This window comes from Scomber japonicus, chromosome 20 (assembly GCF_027409825.1).
Source record: "Scomber japonicus isolate fScoJap1 chromosome 20, fScoJap1.pri, whole genome shotgun sequence".
NCBI lineage: Eukaryota > Metazoa > Chordata > Actinopteri > Scombriformes > Scombridae > Scomber > Scomber japonicus.
In genome coordinates, this window is record NC_070597.1 from 19,282,883 (window position 1) to 19,298,390 (window position 15,508).

The window sequence follows — 15,508 nt, forward strand, 5'->3', positions numbered from 1 at the left end:
CACACACACACACACACTCTCCAGCCCGCACCTTGATGAGCAGCTAAGATATTTATGTCAGCAGCTAAAAAGAAGTGCATCTGAGTGTGTGAAGCGAATTCACACATCAAACCCCTACAATCACAAGCATCAGTGTGACCAAAATAAATGTGTGTGATTCTGTAGCCTGATGTGTCCAAATGAATGTCTCCTTATCGTGAAAAATGACTCATAAAGAGCTTCCAGTAATCCTTTGGGTCAACAAACATCAGGGTGCCCTCTTCACAAGCAAGACGTTCACACGCACACACACACACACACACACACACACACACTTTGTTTGACTAGCTGTCAAACTCTTTTGAGGACATACCTCAGCTAACCTCCAGCAAGTCATGTACACACACAAACTTCTCAATCCAGTTCATTCTCCCATAAACATCAAACGGATTATTTCTGTTTCTCTCTCTTGCACACACACACATACAAGGCTAATAAACCTAAGCATGATAAAGTTAAGACATTAAGACATTCCTTTTGAAGAGAGTGTCTCGATGTCTCAGTCTGCATTCAAACATTTATATTCAGTTTAACGCTGCAAGAGGAGCTGCTTTGATGTGGCCCGCATGCTGTGTGAGGCGCACAGATAGTCAGTATGAGTAATTGTATTATTTTGTGTGTCTCAGACCATGTGGCTCTGTGTGCCACCCGCACTGACACTGATACACTGTGTGTGCGTGTGTTTCTTTGTGTGTATGTGTGGAAAGAAAAAGGAGAGCTGTTGGGTGGTGTACTTGCAGGTGCATAAAGCAAATACAACAAAAATGCTTTTGATCACAATAGCTTAAGTCTTGTATGAAGGATCTCATGTCGTGGAATACATGATGGATTATAAGAGCTGGATAGAATTGCTCAGCTAGTGCAAAAAAAAGTTTCTTGCTTCCAGGTATGGTTATGCGTTGTGAAGCCCACTGCCCCGCCAGCAAATTCCAGCTCAGTCTATAGACTTTACATTATGTTGATGTCACAGACTTTTAAATCATATTACTCGGCTCCAGGAAAGTTTTACAAATATAACATCCATGGATAAAAAGTTTTATAGTTGAAAAAGTCATAATTGAAAGTCAGATTGATGTGTCCTGTCATGTGTTTTACAGATGCCTCTCTTACAAAGGTGGTCTATGGGGAAAATGTTGTTGGGATTTTTCGCTGTAATACCGCGATTGGCCACCGGGAAGAATTAGCTGGCCGAGTGGTGGAGCCCTATCCAGCTCTTTTAATATATCTATGGGTGGACATCGATGCGGACTGGAGAGTCTATACGTTTCTATAAGGAAACTGTTATTAATGTGAGAAACCAATACCAAAATCTGACAGCTACTAAACTTAATCTGAAGTCAACTATGTGGTCCCACATACTGTGAATGACCAACAATCCCTTGTGCATTTGAATCCTTCACATCTCTTCGACAAGTAACAATGAAAGCTGCTATACAGACAGACAATTACAAAGTGAGGAATAAGTTAAATGGCAGTTGCTGAAATAATGGGATATAATGAAACTCTTCTTAAAGCTTTGAGTTTGGTTTTCAGACTATTTTCTGCAATGAATCTTCACTACACGTGATAAATTGGTAAAAAACGCCACCAAACAACAAAAGGTATTATGTTTAGCTGAAGATTATATGAAGCTTCAGCGATCTGAGTTAGTTAAATAAAGCGGATATCTTCCACAGTTAAAGTCGTTTCAGGCAAATAAATTCCTTTATTTCTCGAAGGACAGTGTTTTCCTGTTCAGCTGCAGTGGAAGGATCGTAAAAAAAGAGGGCACAAAAAAGACTGAATTTAAAAAACATCTACTTGATTTTGATCATTTCAACACCTGAAGCTTCATATTAGCTAAATAAACTTAAAACTGGATTTTTGCATGAAAGAAGATTTGTGAATTTTGCCCCCCATCATTTACACTGTAAATGCATTGTGGAGGGATCTCCTCATGGTAAGAATGAACGGGAGGAATGATTATAGCAAGAAAAACGTCTTCTTTTTGGCTTTGCTCATTTTGTTTTAAGACAGACAAATTGGGAACCTATCCTTTTCTTTTCCATTGTTTCCTGTACCTGATGATCTTTTCAGATATAGATGAACGCCGTCGGGTCAGTATTTTGGGGATGCAGGACCGCCGTCGCCCCGTAGACACCCTCCTCGGGCCCCTCTGGCCCTTTGGCGGAACTGTGTTGACTCGCTCAAAGTGCACTCTTTTCCCACTTTACACACAGTTCAGCAAGAAGACAAGAGGACAGGAAGGCATGTGTGCGGGGGGAAAGCAGATAGTAAATAAGGCAAAATCAAAGAAAAGGGAGGACAAGAGAGAAGAAAAGAGATTCATTTGTGGTTAAATCAGAAAGGATGTTACAGCTTAAATTAGTTTTGCAGATGATTTATCAGTGCAGAGGAATTATTGAGAATATAAAGCATGCAGAAGTCAGAGGAAATTAGCAGCTGGAGAAAATAAGCAGAGAGGAAAGAGGAATCTTCTTTTTAAGCTTATTTCACTATTAGTGTGTGTGTGCGTGTGTGTGTGTGTGTGTGTGTGTGTGTGTGCGTGTGTGTGTGTGTGTGTGTGTGTGTGAGTGTATGTCTAACCTCTTGATTGACTGTGTAATGGAGGGCAGTCTCTCTAGAGTGGGGGGTCTGAGGTAGTTGTTAGAAGTTTCCATGGCAGCGATGCAGGTCTGGGGGTTTTCTCCTGGCATGCTGATGCTGCGCAGGCGCTTTACTGGCTGCAACACACACACACACACACACACACACACACACACACACAAATTATGAAGTTATTTGAAATTATGTAAATCTCAAATAAGTAAAAGTCACTGAAAATCTAAAAATGGACATTTATCAGCTAGGGGTAAGGCTTTCCTTGATTGGTAACTGTCTTCCTCAGTAGATGATGAGTGCTCAGTTACCATGGAGATAGCTTAGATATCGGTTATTAGCATAATGCTGAAAAAGACTAAGATGTGGAAAGCAGAAAAAGCTACTAAACCTTGAAATAAGATTTTTTTGTCAAACTAATATTTTATGTCAAAATTGAAATTCCATGCTCATGAATAGATATTTGACTGGTGTGTGTGTGTGTATACCTGGGTGTTTGTGGGCGTGTCGTCCGGTGTCAGCTGGATGGTGGGGATGTCCAGTTTGAGCCATGGCGGCTTCTTCCTCTGCAGGCTGCTGTTCCTGCTGCCCGGCTCATCCATGCTCACTAGCTCCCCCTACGCCTGCCAGCTGGACAGCAACACAAACAAACAGATGAGGAAATGGGTTTGTAGGGCAATTCACAATCTCCAGCTGTCTGAAGCCAAAAATAAAACACAACTAAAAAAAGCAAACCTCAAAACTGACCAGCTTTATTAAGTTATTATGATAATTGGACATAAAGTGCTTTAATCCAAATATTTAAAGCTACTAATCTGTCAGCCCTCTGTATCTTCTGCAATAACTTATAAACCAACAGTGCTGAACTTGTCTAATTTAACTCAATGGAAAAGGTGCTGATTTGTCTTCCAGTTCCCACAATACACCATGCACCCAAGGGTTACTGTGCATTCTTTTTCGCATTGGAAAAGTTGTTTGCATTCCCCTTTTCTTATCTCAGGGGTTTCTCTTGTGTTTTATTTACAGCCTAATTGTTCATTCTCTAATCGTCTCAGGTGCTCATGTAATTTCATCAGTTTTATTGACTGTTGCAGTTATGGCTGCTGTGAATATGTATTGTATTTATACTGTGCGTGTATAATCCACCGCTTCTTAAAAGATACTTATTCTTTCTACCAACTGGCCACTAAAATATATATTGAAGGTATAAATCTTGATTTATACTCAACCGATGAACAGTGCAATAACCAAGAGCATGTTTAATATTTGTAACAACTGCTGTCTGTTCAATAAACACAGCCAGGTGCCCCATCCTCACAAAAATGCCTCTATTTGAAACATGCAGTTATAAAACATGGTGAAAGTTTTCAATTACAAGTGTCTGACTTAAATTAAATCCAAAACCCGGGTAGAATCCATGTGTCTAATGATGAACAGAGCTACATTGTTCGTATTTGTTGTTTGGTGTTTGTGTCTGCTGTCGAATAATCTCACAGATTAACCATTGTGCCAGTTCTTTTCTGATCAAAGTTTATCTGTGATTTACAGCTCAGGTTAAAACTTCACTGCTCCAGGTGAGGCTCGAACTCACAACCTCGGCATTGCTCTGCTGGCTACTGTCTTATAAGTACCGCGCGCTGACCGATTGCGCCACTGGAGCCTGCTGATCAGCAGAGAATCAGACCAGAAATGTGGAATAAAAGAATTGCAGAGATGCTTCTTCACCACCACAAGATGGTGCTAGGATTCTCCAGTATCTCATTTTTTCCCTCTGTACTCACATGCACTCATACACACCCTCTATAACCAGAGACAGACAGTTCAGAAAGAGATGCTATTATTCACTGTTGAGTGGGCTCCCATGCTTTTCAAACAGACATTTCAAGGAAAAGTGGTCTGAGTGCAGTGGGCCACCTACTAACAGAGAGAGAACCTGATAAACTGAGCAACGGAGCAACACAAACAGAGGGAAAGCCACAGAATAAGGCGCCAAAGCCTCTACTCATCCTGTTGTCTGCTGGTTAATGGATTTATGGGTAAAGGAAGGCATTTGGAGGGTGACAGGGGTTTTCCTGCTTAACTATTTCAGCGAAAGTTGAAGATATCTCTGTGAAAGTCAGTAGCCAGGAGGTTTCCAGTGTGTTTTTTTAATATATGATGTGCCAGCACAATAATTTCTTTCCCTCATCACAAATGCGTTTTAAAGCTGCTGAGCTCATCAGTACCTCAGCACTTATCTGCTGTTTACTGTGTTCCATATATAACAATAACACTTTATAATGCACCAAATAGCTCCTCACCTCACTTCACTGTCTAAAGTGCTGAGGCTGTGGATTCAAACAAATATAATAAAACTTCCAGGAAAACAAAATCAGTTGTCTTTGACTTATTAGATCTTATTAGTTGGGTGTAACATAACATTATTATTTCAATGGATGCCAATACTAGCATCAAAGCTTTTAAGTTGAGAGATTGACAAAGTAACAGGAATGCAATTTAATGACAGTGACAGCCCTGCAGAAAGTACAATTGTGAAGCAAAAGACTGTCTTGGAAAAAGGTTCATTCAACTCTTCTCTGACTCAGCCTTAAACTACATTTTCTCAAATAACCAGAGTTGAATCAACATCACTCTGGCCCTGTTTACACTTGGCATTAACATGCGTCTCTGACCACTTGTGTCCAGATTTTGTTGCAGTCAAAGGGTCCCACGCACAGTTATCACATCAGACAAAGGTCAGAATTGTTTTTAGTGCTGGCTATAGAGCTAAGAAAAATGTTTCAACAACTAATAACAAATTATGTAGGGTTGTAACTACTGATTGTTTTCATTGATTAATCTGTCAATTATTTTCTCAATCAGTCATCTGGTCTATAAAGTTTCCCAAGGCCCCAAGTGTAATCTCAGATGTCTTCTTTTGTCCTGTTAACAGTCTGCAACCCTAAAGATATTCAGTTTACAATCACAGAAGACTAAAGAAAGCAGAAAATATTGACATTTAAGAAGCTGAAATGTAATGTAGACAGAGTTTCTAATTTGCTCAACTATATCTGGTACCTGTTATCATTTTACAGCACTGCAACTGGCAGTGGCAAAGAAACTGGCAGATTTCAATGACATTTTTCACAGTTATGACCCCCTTCAGTATTAATTAGTTATCTCCTGACGTTTGCTTTTTTCCTGAAATACCGCCACGACATTTTGATGGTGATCAAACTTTGGTGACCCCCTGACTATTCCTGTCATGCCACCATAAACTTTGAGGTTTTGACAAAAAATGTCTCGACAACTATAGTTGCGTCTAACCATGGTAAACATTATTATACGTGTTTAACATCAATAGCAGGAGCTATCTTGAGTTGCTGTGCTAATTGTATTTTAGGCTACAGGGCAAATAATTAACACAGTAAACCACCCAAAGAGAATACTGGTCTGCCTCTAGTAACGGCATGTTGATGAGGCAAATAAAGGCTGTTTGTTGGCAGTTTTACAGCATGTCTGCTTTTCTCTATCTTTCCCAACTTTACCCCCCCCCCCCCTCCATTTATTTCTCTAAAATGACAGTTAATATGAATTAATTTGTCTGGCTGCTGCTGAATTTGAGAAAACATTAGTGTTTCTATAGTTAGATTATAGCTTTTGTTGTGCTGGCCAAAGGGAAGTCATTGAGAAGGAGTGAAGGGACTATTACTGGATAATAGGACATCTGCATGGGTCTCTGGTGAGATGTAACGAGCGACCACCAACAAGGAGCTCAGCTAGATCTCAGCTGTGAATCATTCAGTGATTCACTGCCACAAGAGAAATTACAGGCTACCCTCTCTTGCCATAACGCCATTAGCTGAACAATAATCTCTTCCATCATACAGTATATGGTGCTGGAACTGAGAAGTCAGACTTCTGTGCAAAGCCAAGTCTAACGAGCTGAAAGATATTCAGCACTGGCAGCTGGAAGACTTCTTGATACACATGGACACGGGCGGGACAGGGTGTGCTTCCAAACCCTACAGACGTGGACTTTCAAAGGCACTCACATAGTCGCACTGGAATATTTAGGATGATTTCAGACCAGACCATCACTACATGCCAAGCCTTGAAGGAAACTAGTCTCACTTGTCAGATACAATTAGATTGAGTTTGTACTTCACTCCAAAAAAAGGCATCATTCTCTCTTTAGTGATCTACTATATTCCCCAGGAGGCAACACAGCAGTGCTTACAGGACAGGTGTGAACTTGTGGCTCTCAGTCAGAGGTGGGTGTTTGGACAAATAAAGAGCCATTACTGAGCTATAGAGAGGTGTAAAGTAAGAGCATGAGCCGAGCACTTAGTTCCATACAGTTCAACAGTACATCATGGCTTGCTGCCTTACATACTGATCTACTGAGTTTACTTGCAGGTATGGATGTTGGTTGAGGCCTTTATCCCTTTCTATGGATAAGAGGTGCAATTCCTTAATATAGGAAGTAGTTATATAGACTTGTGTGACTTATACTTACAGTATGTTATTTAAACCCTAAATGCTAAAGCTACTCTGTGTAGTGGTTGAATATTTCTAACTGAAGTAATAAAAAAGAGACTCCGGTAATACACATATACTGAAACAGTCAATGACTTTTATCTAGACTAGAATATCTCATCAACTATTGAATGCATTAACAATACATTTTGTAGAGACATTCATGATTCTCATAGGTTGAATCCTACTGACTTTGCTGATCCTGTCTTTTCCTTTAGTGCCACCATAAGGTCGATATTTTTAGTTTTGAGTAAAATGTCTTGGCAACTATTGAACAGACAATGTCGCCCACAGAATAAATTAAAACTTTGGTAACCCTTTAACTTTCATCCTGCTTTCATCATCAAGTCAAAATTTCTATTTGTCTCTTCCTTTGGTTTATGACTAAATACCTGAAGAGGAGCATGAGTGTAGACTGTTAATATTGTGCTATGAAGAAAACATATACTTTCAGGATGATTTGAAAGATGCAATACTGCCATTAAAAAATGGCATATTGGCTTTAAACACTGAGCCCAGACGAAAAACCTGGTAAAGAGAAATATAGTACTCTACCTTTGATTTAGCTTCTTCATTTTTCTTCCAATTTTCAGGATTATGTGGATACACAATGTTTACATAACGTGTAAATAAACACACATAGACTATCTTGGTATTTTGCCAAAAAGAAAAATGTGAGTTTGAGTCCTTTGCCCTCTGAGCTGCTCGTGTTTTGGTCTCTCTGTGGTTACATGTGGAAGCCTGCGCGTTCTCTTACGGTCAGTGAGGATAAACACACCCCTGCAAATAGAAGCCTTCACCAGAACAATCCATGACCACATCCTTTGCTTATTCTGCGGTAGTGATACTCGGTGTGTGTTTGTGTGGACTCAGATGTGCTTGTACAATAAATCCTGTATGCAAACCTACACATATGCTCCCATACACATAATATATAAACACTCACTTGAAAGTCTGTACATCAGTCTCCCACGTCAGGGTTTTACAACTCTCCATACGGCTGAAGAAGGGATGCCGTGTGGTCCAAAATCAATCTCCTCTTTCCTCATCTTATTTCCAACATCCGCCATTTGTCATTCCATCATGATCTCTCTCTCTCTCTTTTTTTTCCTCTAGTTGGGTTTTCATGACAGGCAGCTTAAAGGCTGTAATCCCTCTGCTGTACACCACATGACATCGTCCTGCTGTCAGGCCACAGAGGCGCATACCGACCCCTGATTGGACATCAATAGCGCTGCAATGGTGTCATCAACACCTGGCAGGAAGTGGTTTCTCAGATGCATAAGTTTTCATTGTCAAGCTAAAGAAGTGAAAGTTAATGTCATCATCTTCAACATGTCATTTTTAAAGATTCTACTTAGGCTGAGATTTCTTAGTCAAAGACTGTCATGCACATGCTCTCGGTCACGTTTCTTGTCAGACTTACAGCAGGAGGAAGTAACATACTGGCATGAAAAATTCAATGTGACACTATAACAAAGTAGGAATTTCAAAGATGTTTTATTATATTGAAAAAAATCACAATCACATGAATTTCTCAACTGTCCCACCTGTGCATGAAAGCCTTCCCAGATAACATAACACCTCCAGTAGTCAAGTGATGACTGTAAAAGTATGAACAGGAAATGTGGACCTTTTGCAGCCCGTATTGCAGCGCCTACAGGGGACTGTAGCAGAAGAGTGGTGTAATCGGATCCTCTTTACATAGGGTGACATTTCCTGACATGTTGAGACAGAATAAAATAAAAGCATCCCTTTGGCAACGATGCAAGACTTGTCCTGATATTGTTCCCTGATTCTGGTCTTTGAGGCAGTCACTGTGGCATAGATACACACTCCCACTGCATGTCATAAGCTTTAATATTCAGTGGATCTTTAATGTATGTTAAGCAGCCCAGAACCTAATCTCCTCTCTGTCTCCTTTTATTCAATAACACCTCACACCCTCCCCCCACTCTTTCCTTCTCATCTCTTATTTCTGCTCATCCGTGCACACTGGGGTTGCTTTTTATTAACTCAGTTCAATAAGTTCAATATACAGTCATAATTATGGTTTGACAAATCTAGGTTTAAGAATTCTACAAATATGTTGGATGTAACCTGCTATAGATAGCTGTTATTTTGAGATTTTATTTTGTGGTGTATAAATAAAAAAACATTTCACGACTTGTAATTCCTCAAAAGTCGGTGTAATACCAAAATGACATACTTTGCATGGTGGAAAAAGTATTGTAAGATTGGCTGAGGCTGGTTTCATTTCAGCTTTTATATATCATGCTGTCTAAAGCAACATAGTAAAATTGGCATAATGCAACAACAGTTTTGTTTTTTTTTCTTTAATATGCCAGCATTGTTCTGGTTTAATTGGCACTACAATCGGCACCACTGGGCCCATTTTAAGTTTGATGTTAGTCCAGCCTTTTCAGGGACAGTGCTTTTGGAAATTATGGTCATAGAAACTGAATGGTCACAGCCTCAAGGAAATTACCTGCTCTGGGTGAAAGCTGGGTTCTTGAACTTGGTCAGCACACTCCACCACTGATGGATTCATTTAAAACATGTCACATATGTCTGTGTTTTATAAGGTACCAGAAAACCTAAAGTGATGTCTTTAAGAGTGTTTTATGAGTTAACTCAACGTCTCTGTCATCAAATTTGTCATTTATCATGAGGAAAAACATTCCATTTAATCACAGTTTAACATTTATCATGTTGTATCTTGTTTGTTCTGACGTAATAAAATATCAGTAGGTCACACAGATTAACAATAAATTATGTTGTGTGCTTTTACCCCTCCCCTCTCCTCCATCCCCGCACCAGAGGACTATGCATACTCTGGGATCACATCTGTGCCAGATGTTACAGTCATAACACAGTGGGTCACTTCCTTTCTTAGTGTGTGTATGTGTGCGCTCAATCTGCTGCAACCCCTACAAACATTAGAGATTAAACATCTGCCACAATAGAAGCAGTATGTCAGTTATTAAAATCATCATCTCATAGTAAAAACAATACATGATAAATGGGAGAGAAGTGACATCAGTAGAGAAAACATTCGTCTCTTTCACAGCTCGTATTTTATCCAAATTCCACTTTGACATTATGACTTCTGGAGGCCTTCATGACTCCACACTATCATCCTCTGTATTTGATCAAAGACTGTTTCCTGTACACATTCCAAACATCATCTTTGGAGAAAAAAAAGAGCTCACTGATCTTCTCGTGTGTCCATCTGCAGTCATATGCAGATTAATTCAAAATTCAATCAGACATCAAATGCGTAATTCTATTTACTTTGACCCATACCGGAAAACTGAAGATGGGATTTGAAGACAGTCAAAGGGCATGACTGAAGCTTATCTCTACAGCAAACAAACATGCCGTTTCCCCCGGTCACACACAGTATTGTTAATTCTCTGCTATTCTGTGCAGATTTATCTTGAACGTTGGTGATACTGACCAGAGGTGCAGCATGTGTGCTGGTGTAGCATATGTTCCACGACTCAAGACTTTTATGTGATGGAGTGTGAGCCACTCACAAACTAAACTGTTTACACATTTTTACAATAAATGACACAGATATACCAGACAGCCTGCCAAAAGCCCAAAAGGCCATTAAATGTTAAAAGAAACCATCTGTGGATTGTATGTTGCACAACAGTAGTTCCTTATCCAAAATGATAACATCAATCTGTAGTTTCAAAGGTTGAATCTTTTCCAAAACCCACTGACAGACACACACCGGGGGTCTTAATGAGATGAAACCATCTGTCTAAACGCTACTTTGATTGTCTTGTGGAGTCTGCCTTTCAACTTGTTACCACAGATTACACAATAGTGAACAATTCATTAGTCAAACAGCTACTGAACTGCTACGCCTCAACTCTCAAGATTGTGGCACACATCCCACACGCCTAAACACACACAAACAAAACAAAACTATCACATACACGCTCACACAGGAAGCAGCTGTGTGCATTTTTATACAGAAGTACATCTCTGTCAAAAAAGATTGAGGTCAAACTACGTTAGATCTGGGTAAGTGCTGGTATCTTTGTCACTCCTTGTATTTCTTAAATTTAAGACCACATTTTCCCAAAACCCTCTTACCCCCAGTCACAAAAAGGCCTTTGAAGTCCTATATCCAGTGCCCACTCTCTGGTGATGCTTGGTTTTCTCATTCACTTTACTGAAGAGGATGAACATTTTCAAAGTGATTTTTCCATCTGCCTTCAATCCGTGCACCATCTGCCATTGTGAGAAACTCGCAAAATTCTTTTCTAGTGGAAAACCAGTGCACTCACCCTGTTCCGTAAAGAAGAATTGTCATCCTTCTGTGCCTTAGCAAAAGCTTCAAGCTAACGCGAATAAAACATCTATTAGGTGCTGCTATGCCACAGGTGCTCAGTGTGTGTGGAGGCCGGGAAAGTCATTATTGAGTACATATTTTTATATAACTCGCTTGCCCTGCTTTCCATAACAGTGAATTTATGTCATAATTACGTCATTGTATCCTGTGTGGTTACAGGTGTCTTGTTAACGTTGATTATGAAACCATATAGTGGTGCAACATACAGTATCTGGTCCTCTGCCACAGTTGGCAGTGAATAATGACTTATGAAAATTATATGAAATATTTACAATATGATGAGCAAAATCACATATACAATCAGAAACTTTGGTATGTGTGTGTAAGTATTAACAAAAGAAAGGCCAGTGCATAATTCAGTCAGTAGCTAAGCAGGCTCAAAACACAGTAGCTCAAACATTAAAACAGGAAGTGGTGAAACGTTAGCAAGGCAGGTGTGGAATTGTAGAACAGTAATTTTGAGTACTGTTAGAAAGCTTTCTCATTCACCTCTCTTAACAAAAGTGTTAAGGTATTCCTATCTAGATAAAATGTGTCTTCCTTTTCCTAAAATACATTGTTGTAATGCACATTGTTCTGCTAATTCATGATGACTCCATTGCCTCACTTTAAGCTAACGTTACTATAAGTTCCAGCTGCATTCTATAACATCAGCAAGTATCCTTACCTTTATCCAAAGGTTTTTCATTTATAGAGGTGAATCCAAAGTTATTCCACTCATTACTATAAAGATAGTTTGGTGCAATCACTGCTCATTGTGCCTCGCTAATGTTCTCCATTTTACATTAGCAAAGAGAACAACATCTTGAATTCAAACAGATGATTACAGATCAAATATTTAACGTGTAAGCTTTGATGTATTATCCAGAGCAAACACAAATTGTCTCTGCTGCTATTTAATATTTCAAATGTATTTTTGAATTTATGCGCATGGCTAGATACAACTAAACCTAAGAGTCAATTTGCTTTTTAAAATGTGGATGAACTGAATTTCAAAGCTCAGTAAAGATATGTTTCCTGTCCTGGTAAAATGCCCTTTGGCCTTGCAGCATTTCCCCTAAGTAGAGTGCTTTAGCATGGTGGTGGGAGGGAGTGGTTGAGTTTGCTGAGCCAAACTCGGGAGAGACTCAGCAGGCTCACATTGCTCTGTTCTCTGTTTACATTAGGAGCGGACGACACTGACACTAACATGGGAATAGCTAAAAGGTCAGCCCATCTAAGTGAGCCTGGTCAGATTAGGTTAACCCATTGTTGTTAACTTTTGGGCTAACGTTCACTTTTTCTTCAGTTGGATAAATGACACTTTCCTTAGTCTTGGTAAACTGAAGGATTTATTAACTGACACTCTGTAGCCTTTATTGTACATTTACTGCCAGATTAATAACTTACTGCTAATTTTCTCCTCTGCTCACATTCAGTCACTTTTCCACACACATTAGGCAGAACCATTATACATTATAACAGTACATTTCACATAGATATCCTATGAAGAATGAGAGGGAGAATTAATCAAGACAATGCCTAGATAATGCAGGTTGTTACTGTGCAGTGTGTGAGTGAAAATCATTAACAGTCCACTGATATTAATGATTGTTATGAACACTGCCCTGATAAATAAGGGAACAGCATAAAAAAGCAACTTATATACAAAGACAAATAGAACAGACAATCGGAGCAAATCAGAGGCCAGGCCTCCATGCTTTGTTGGCCTCCAAGTATCAAGTGCACTCAGACATCTGAGCAGGAGAGATTTAATTGGCAATTTGAAACCATAAAAAAAATGTAGGAAGATTTCATCTTTCTCTGCTTTTACAGCTAAACTTCCTGCAGTCCTGGCTTTGCATAATCAAAAAGTCTCAGATCTTTTTCTCACAGTGAGAACTGTCTCACATGAAAGTCATTAAGGGATGATTAAAGGATTGGCATAGACTACGATCAAGTGTTTCCTACTGTAGATTGACATGTGGCCTGTAGGGAGGATTTCAGAAACAGCAAAGGCACCTAGTCTGGAATTCATTTAAAACATCGACCCACTGCACTTCACTTCACACCCACACATTTCTGACAAAGCATTCTGCACAGAATTGAAGAAAAAAAAACAGTGTGATCTATGCATGGCTGGCCATCAAATACAACTTCAAAGTATTGCTGATGAAGATCAAAACTTAGCATAAGTTCTGTTTACTCAGTAGGGTTGGTAATTTTTCACCACTGTGTCAATGTGACAATAAACCTGTTGCCACAAACCTCAAACTACTGCTTCTGTCTAGAGACAACTTGGTATATGGTAAGCCAGAGACAAGAGGAAAATATGACAGCAGATGGTTAGTGATGAAAAAAGCAAAATAAGACTTTATGTCATGTTGGGAGAAGATGAAAGGAGCAAGTGGTAGACAGACAAAAAACATGCTGCACCAAGTGAGAGCAGAAAACAAAAGGAAATCAATTTCAGCAAAGCAGCGACTAACCAGCATGTCAGTGTGTGTGTGGGGGGGGGGGGGCGGCATAAATGTGGAAGAGAAATGATCCTTCTCAATTCAAATTCTAAATCTATGTCTCCGTATAATTTGTATGTCCAAACAACATGTGACACCCATATGCAAAGCGACGTTTTTTTTAATGCAGGACTGAGTATGCATGAGTGTGTACACAGATGCATGTTTGTGTTTGTTAAGTCATACCACCATGCTGTCTGCTTCACCGAACATCTGCATCAGTTTACCTGTTTCTGTGAGTGATAGTGTTTTGGTGAAGCTGCAGAGCTAACAGTGCATGCCATCCTTCCTATCCTCATCCTGAGCAGTGAGAAGAAACTGACAGCTGCTAAGAGGAACTGCAGAGAGAGGTGATGTTTGTCTCTACAAGTTATGACTTTCAGATACTCTTTTGGTCCATTGCTTTTTTAATATTAGAGCCCAACCCAATCAGTCAGCTGATATTATGACCTTATATTTGCCTGTCTAGATATATCAATTGGCCAATATTTTGTCGGATATGTAATGATATTTAAAACACCTTTTTTTTCTTTTTTAACAGTTGTGTAGGCAGAATGTTATGTACCTTTATTTTCCATCTTATACTACATTTGTACATGTTTTTATGTTCTTTTTATGTCCTTTTCACATGAAGCACTTTATTTCTTTTCTTGTAAAAACTGCATTTCTTGTATGAAAGGTGCCTTTACAAATAAATTAATAATAATTATTATTATTATTACTATCATCATCATTACTATAATTAAAAAAAAATATATATCATTATGTAAGGCTATCAGCTGATATATTGATACCAGATTTTTTAACTCCCTAATGTCAGTATCAGCATCGGCCCCAATATTCAACATATATAGATATAATAAAATAAATCAAAACGCACCTTCTTAATTATTAAACCTGCTCAATCAGAGTGGAAATATATTTTTAAATGTCAGTGAAAGCTTGATAAACTCATTATCAGGATAAATAGTAACATCACTGGCAGCTGTAGGTAATTCAACAGAAATGACTAAATGGAAAAACTCCCCAAAGAAAATTGCTATTCATCAGTCCAGTGATTCCAACACATTCAACTGCCAAATATGCCACTGGAGACAGTATAATGGTTTCTCAGCGCCTGTGCCAGGTAGGACTTGAGAAGATCGGGCAGACTTTTTTCAGCAGAGAGGACACCTGGTTCCCATCTGCCACTTGAATCTCTTATAAATTACAAGCTGGTGACAGTAACCGCTAGAGACTGCAAGATGATGTGAGAGAAGATGAGGGGGCGAAAGACAGAGGGGAAGAGAAACAGGGGTCAGAGAGACACAAAAAGTGAAAGACAGAAAGCAGAGAGAAGCAGAGACTAATCAGTAGCTTCAGGAGAAAGAGCTGAGACTTAAAGTACGTGTAAAGTAAGAATAAATATGTATTCTGAGTCTGACACACCACAGAAAAGTGTGTTGTTAACAAGCCTTCCAAATTTGAATGATTAAAAAAATCGCTAAAT

The 15,508-nt window shown here is 39.2% G+C and overlaps 1 protein-coding gene and 1 non-coding gene across 2 annotated transcripts in view; both read right to left on the reverse strand.

Annotated features, from left to right (window-relative positions):
* The window catches only part of rhbdf1b (rhomboid 5 homolog 1b (Drosophila)), a 36,969-nt gene that overhangs the window by 12,953 nt on the left and 8,508 nt on the right, over window positions 1-15,508 (reverse strand). Inside the window, exons 2-3 of the mRNA XM_053341219.1 lie at window positions 3,126-3,267; window positions 2,626-2,762 (exon numbers count right to left, since the gene is read on the reverse strand). Of these exons, the coding sequence (XP_053197194.1) occupies window positions 2,626-2,762; window positions 3,126-3,239 (251 nt within the window). The 5' untranslated portion in view covers window positions 3,240-3,267. The remainder of the gene's footprint in view (window positions 1-2,625; window positions 2,763-3,125; window positions 3,268-15,508) is intronic.
* On the reverse strand, window positions 4,204-4,297 carry trnai-uau (transfer RNA isoleucine (anticodon UAU)). Its single transcript has 2 exons — window positions 4,260-4,297; window positions 4,204-4,239 (listed from the first exon to the last, which is right to left on the reverse strand). It is a non-coding gene; the product is annotated as a tRNA-Ile (tRNA).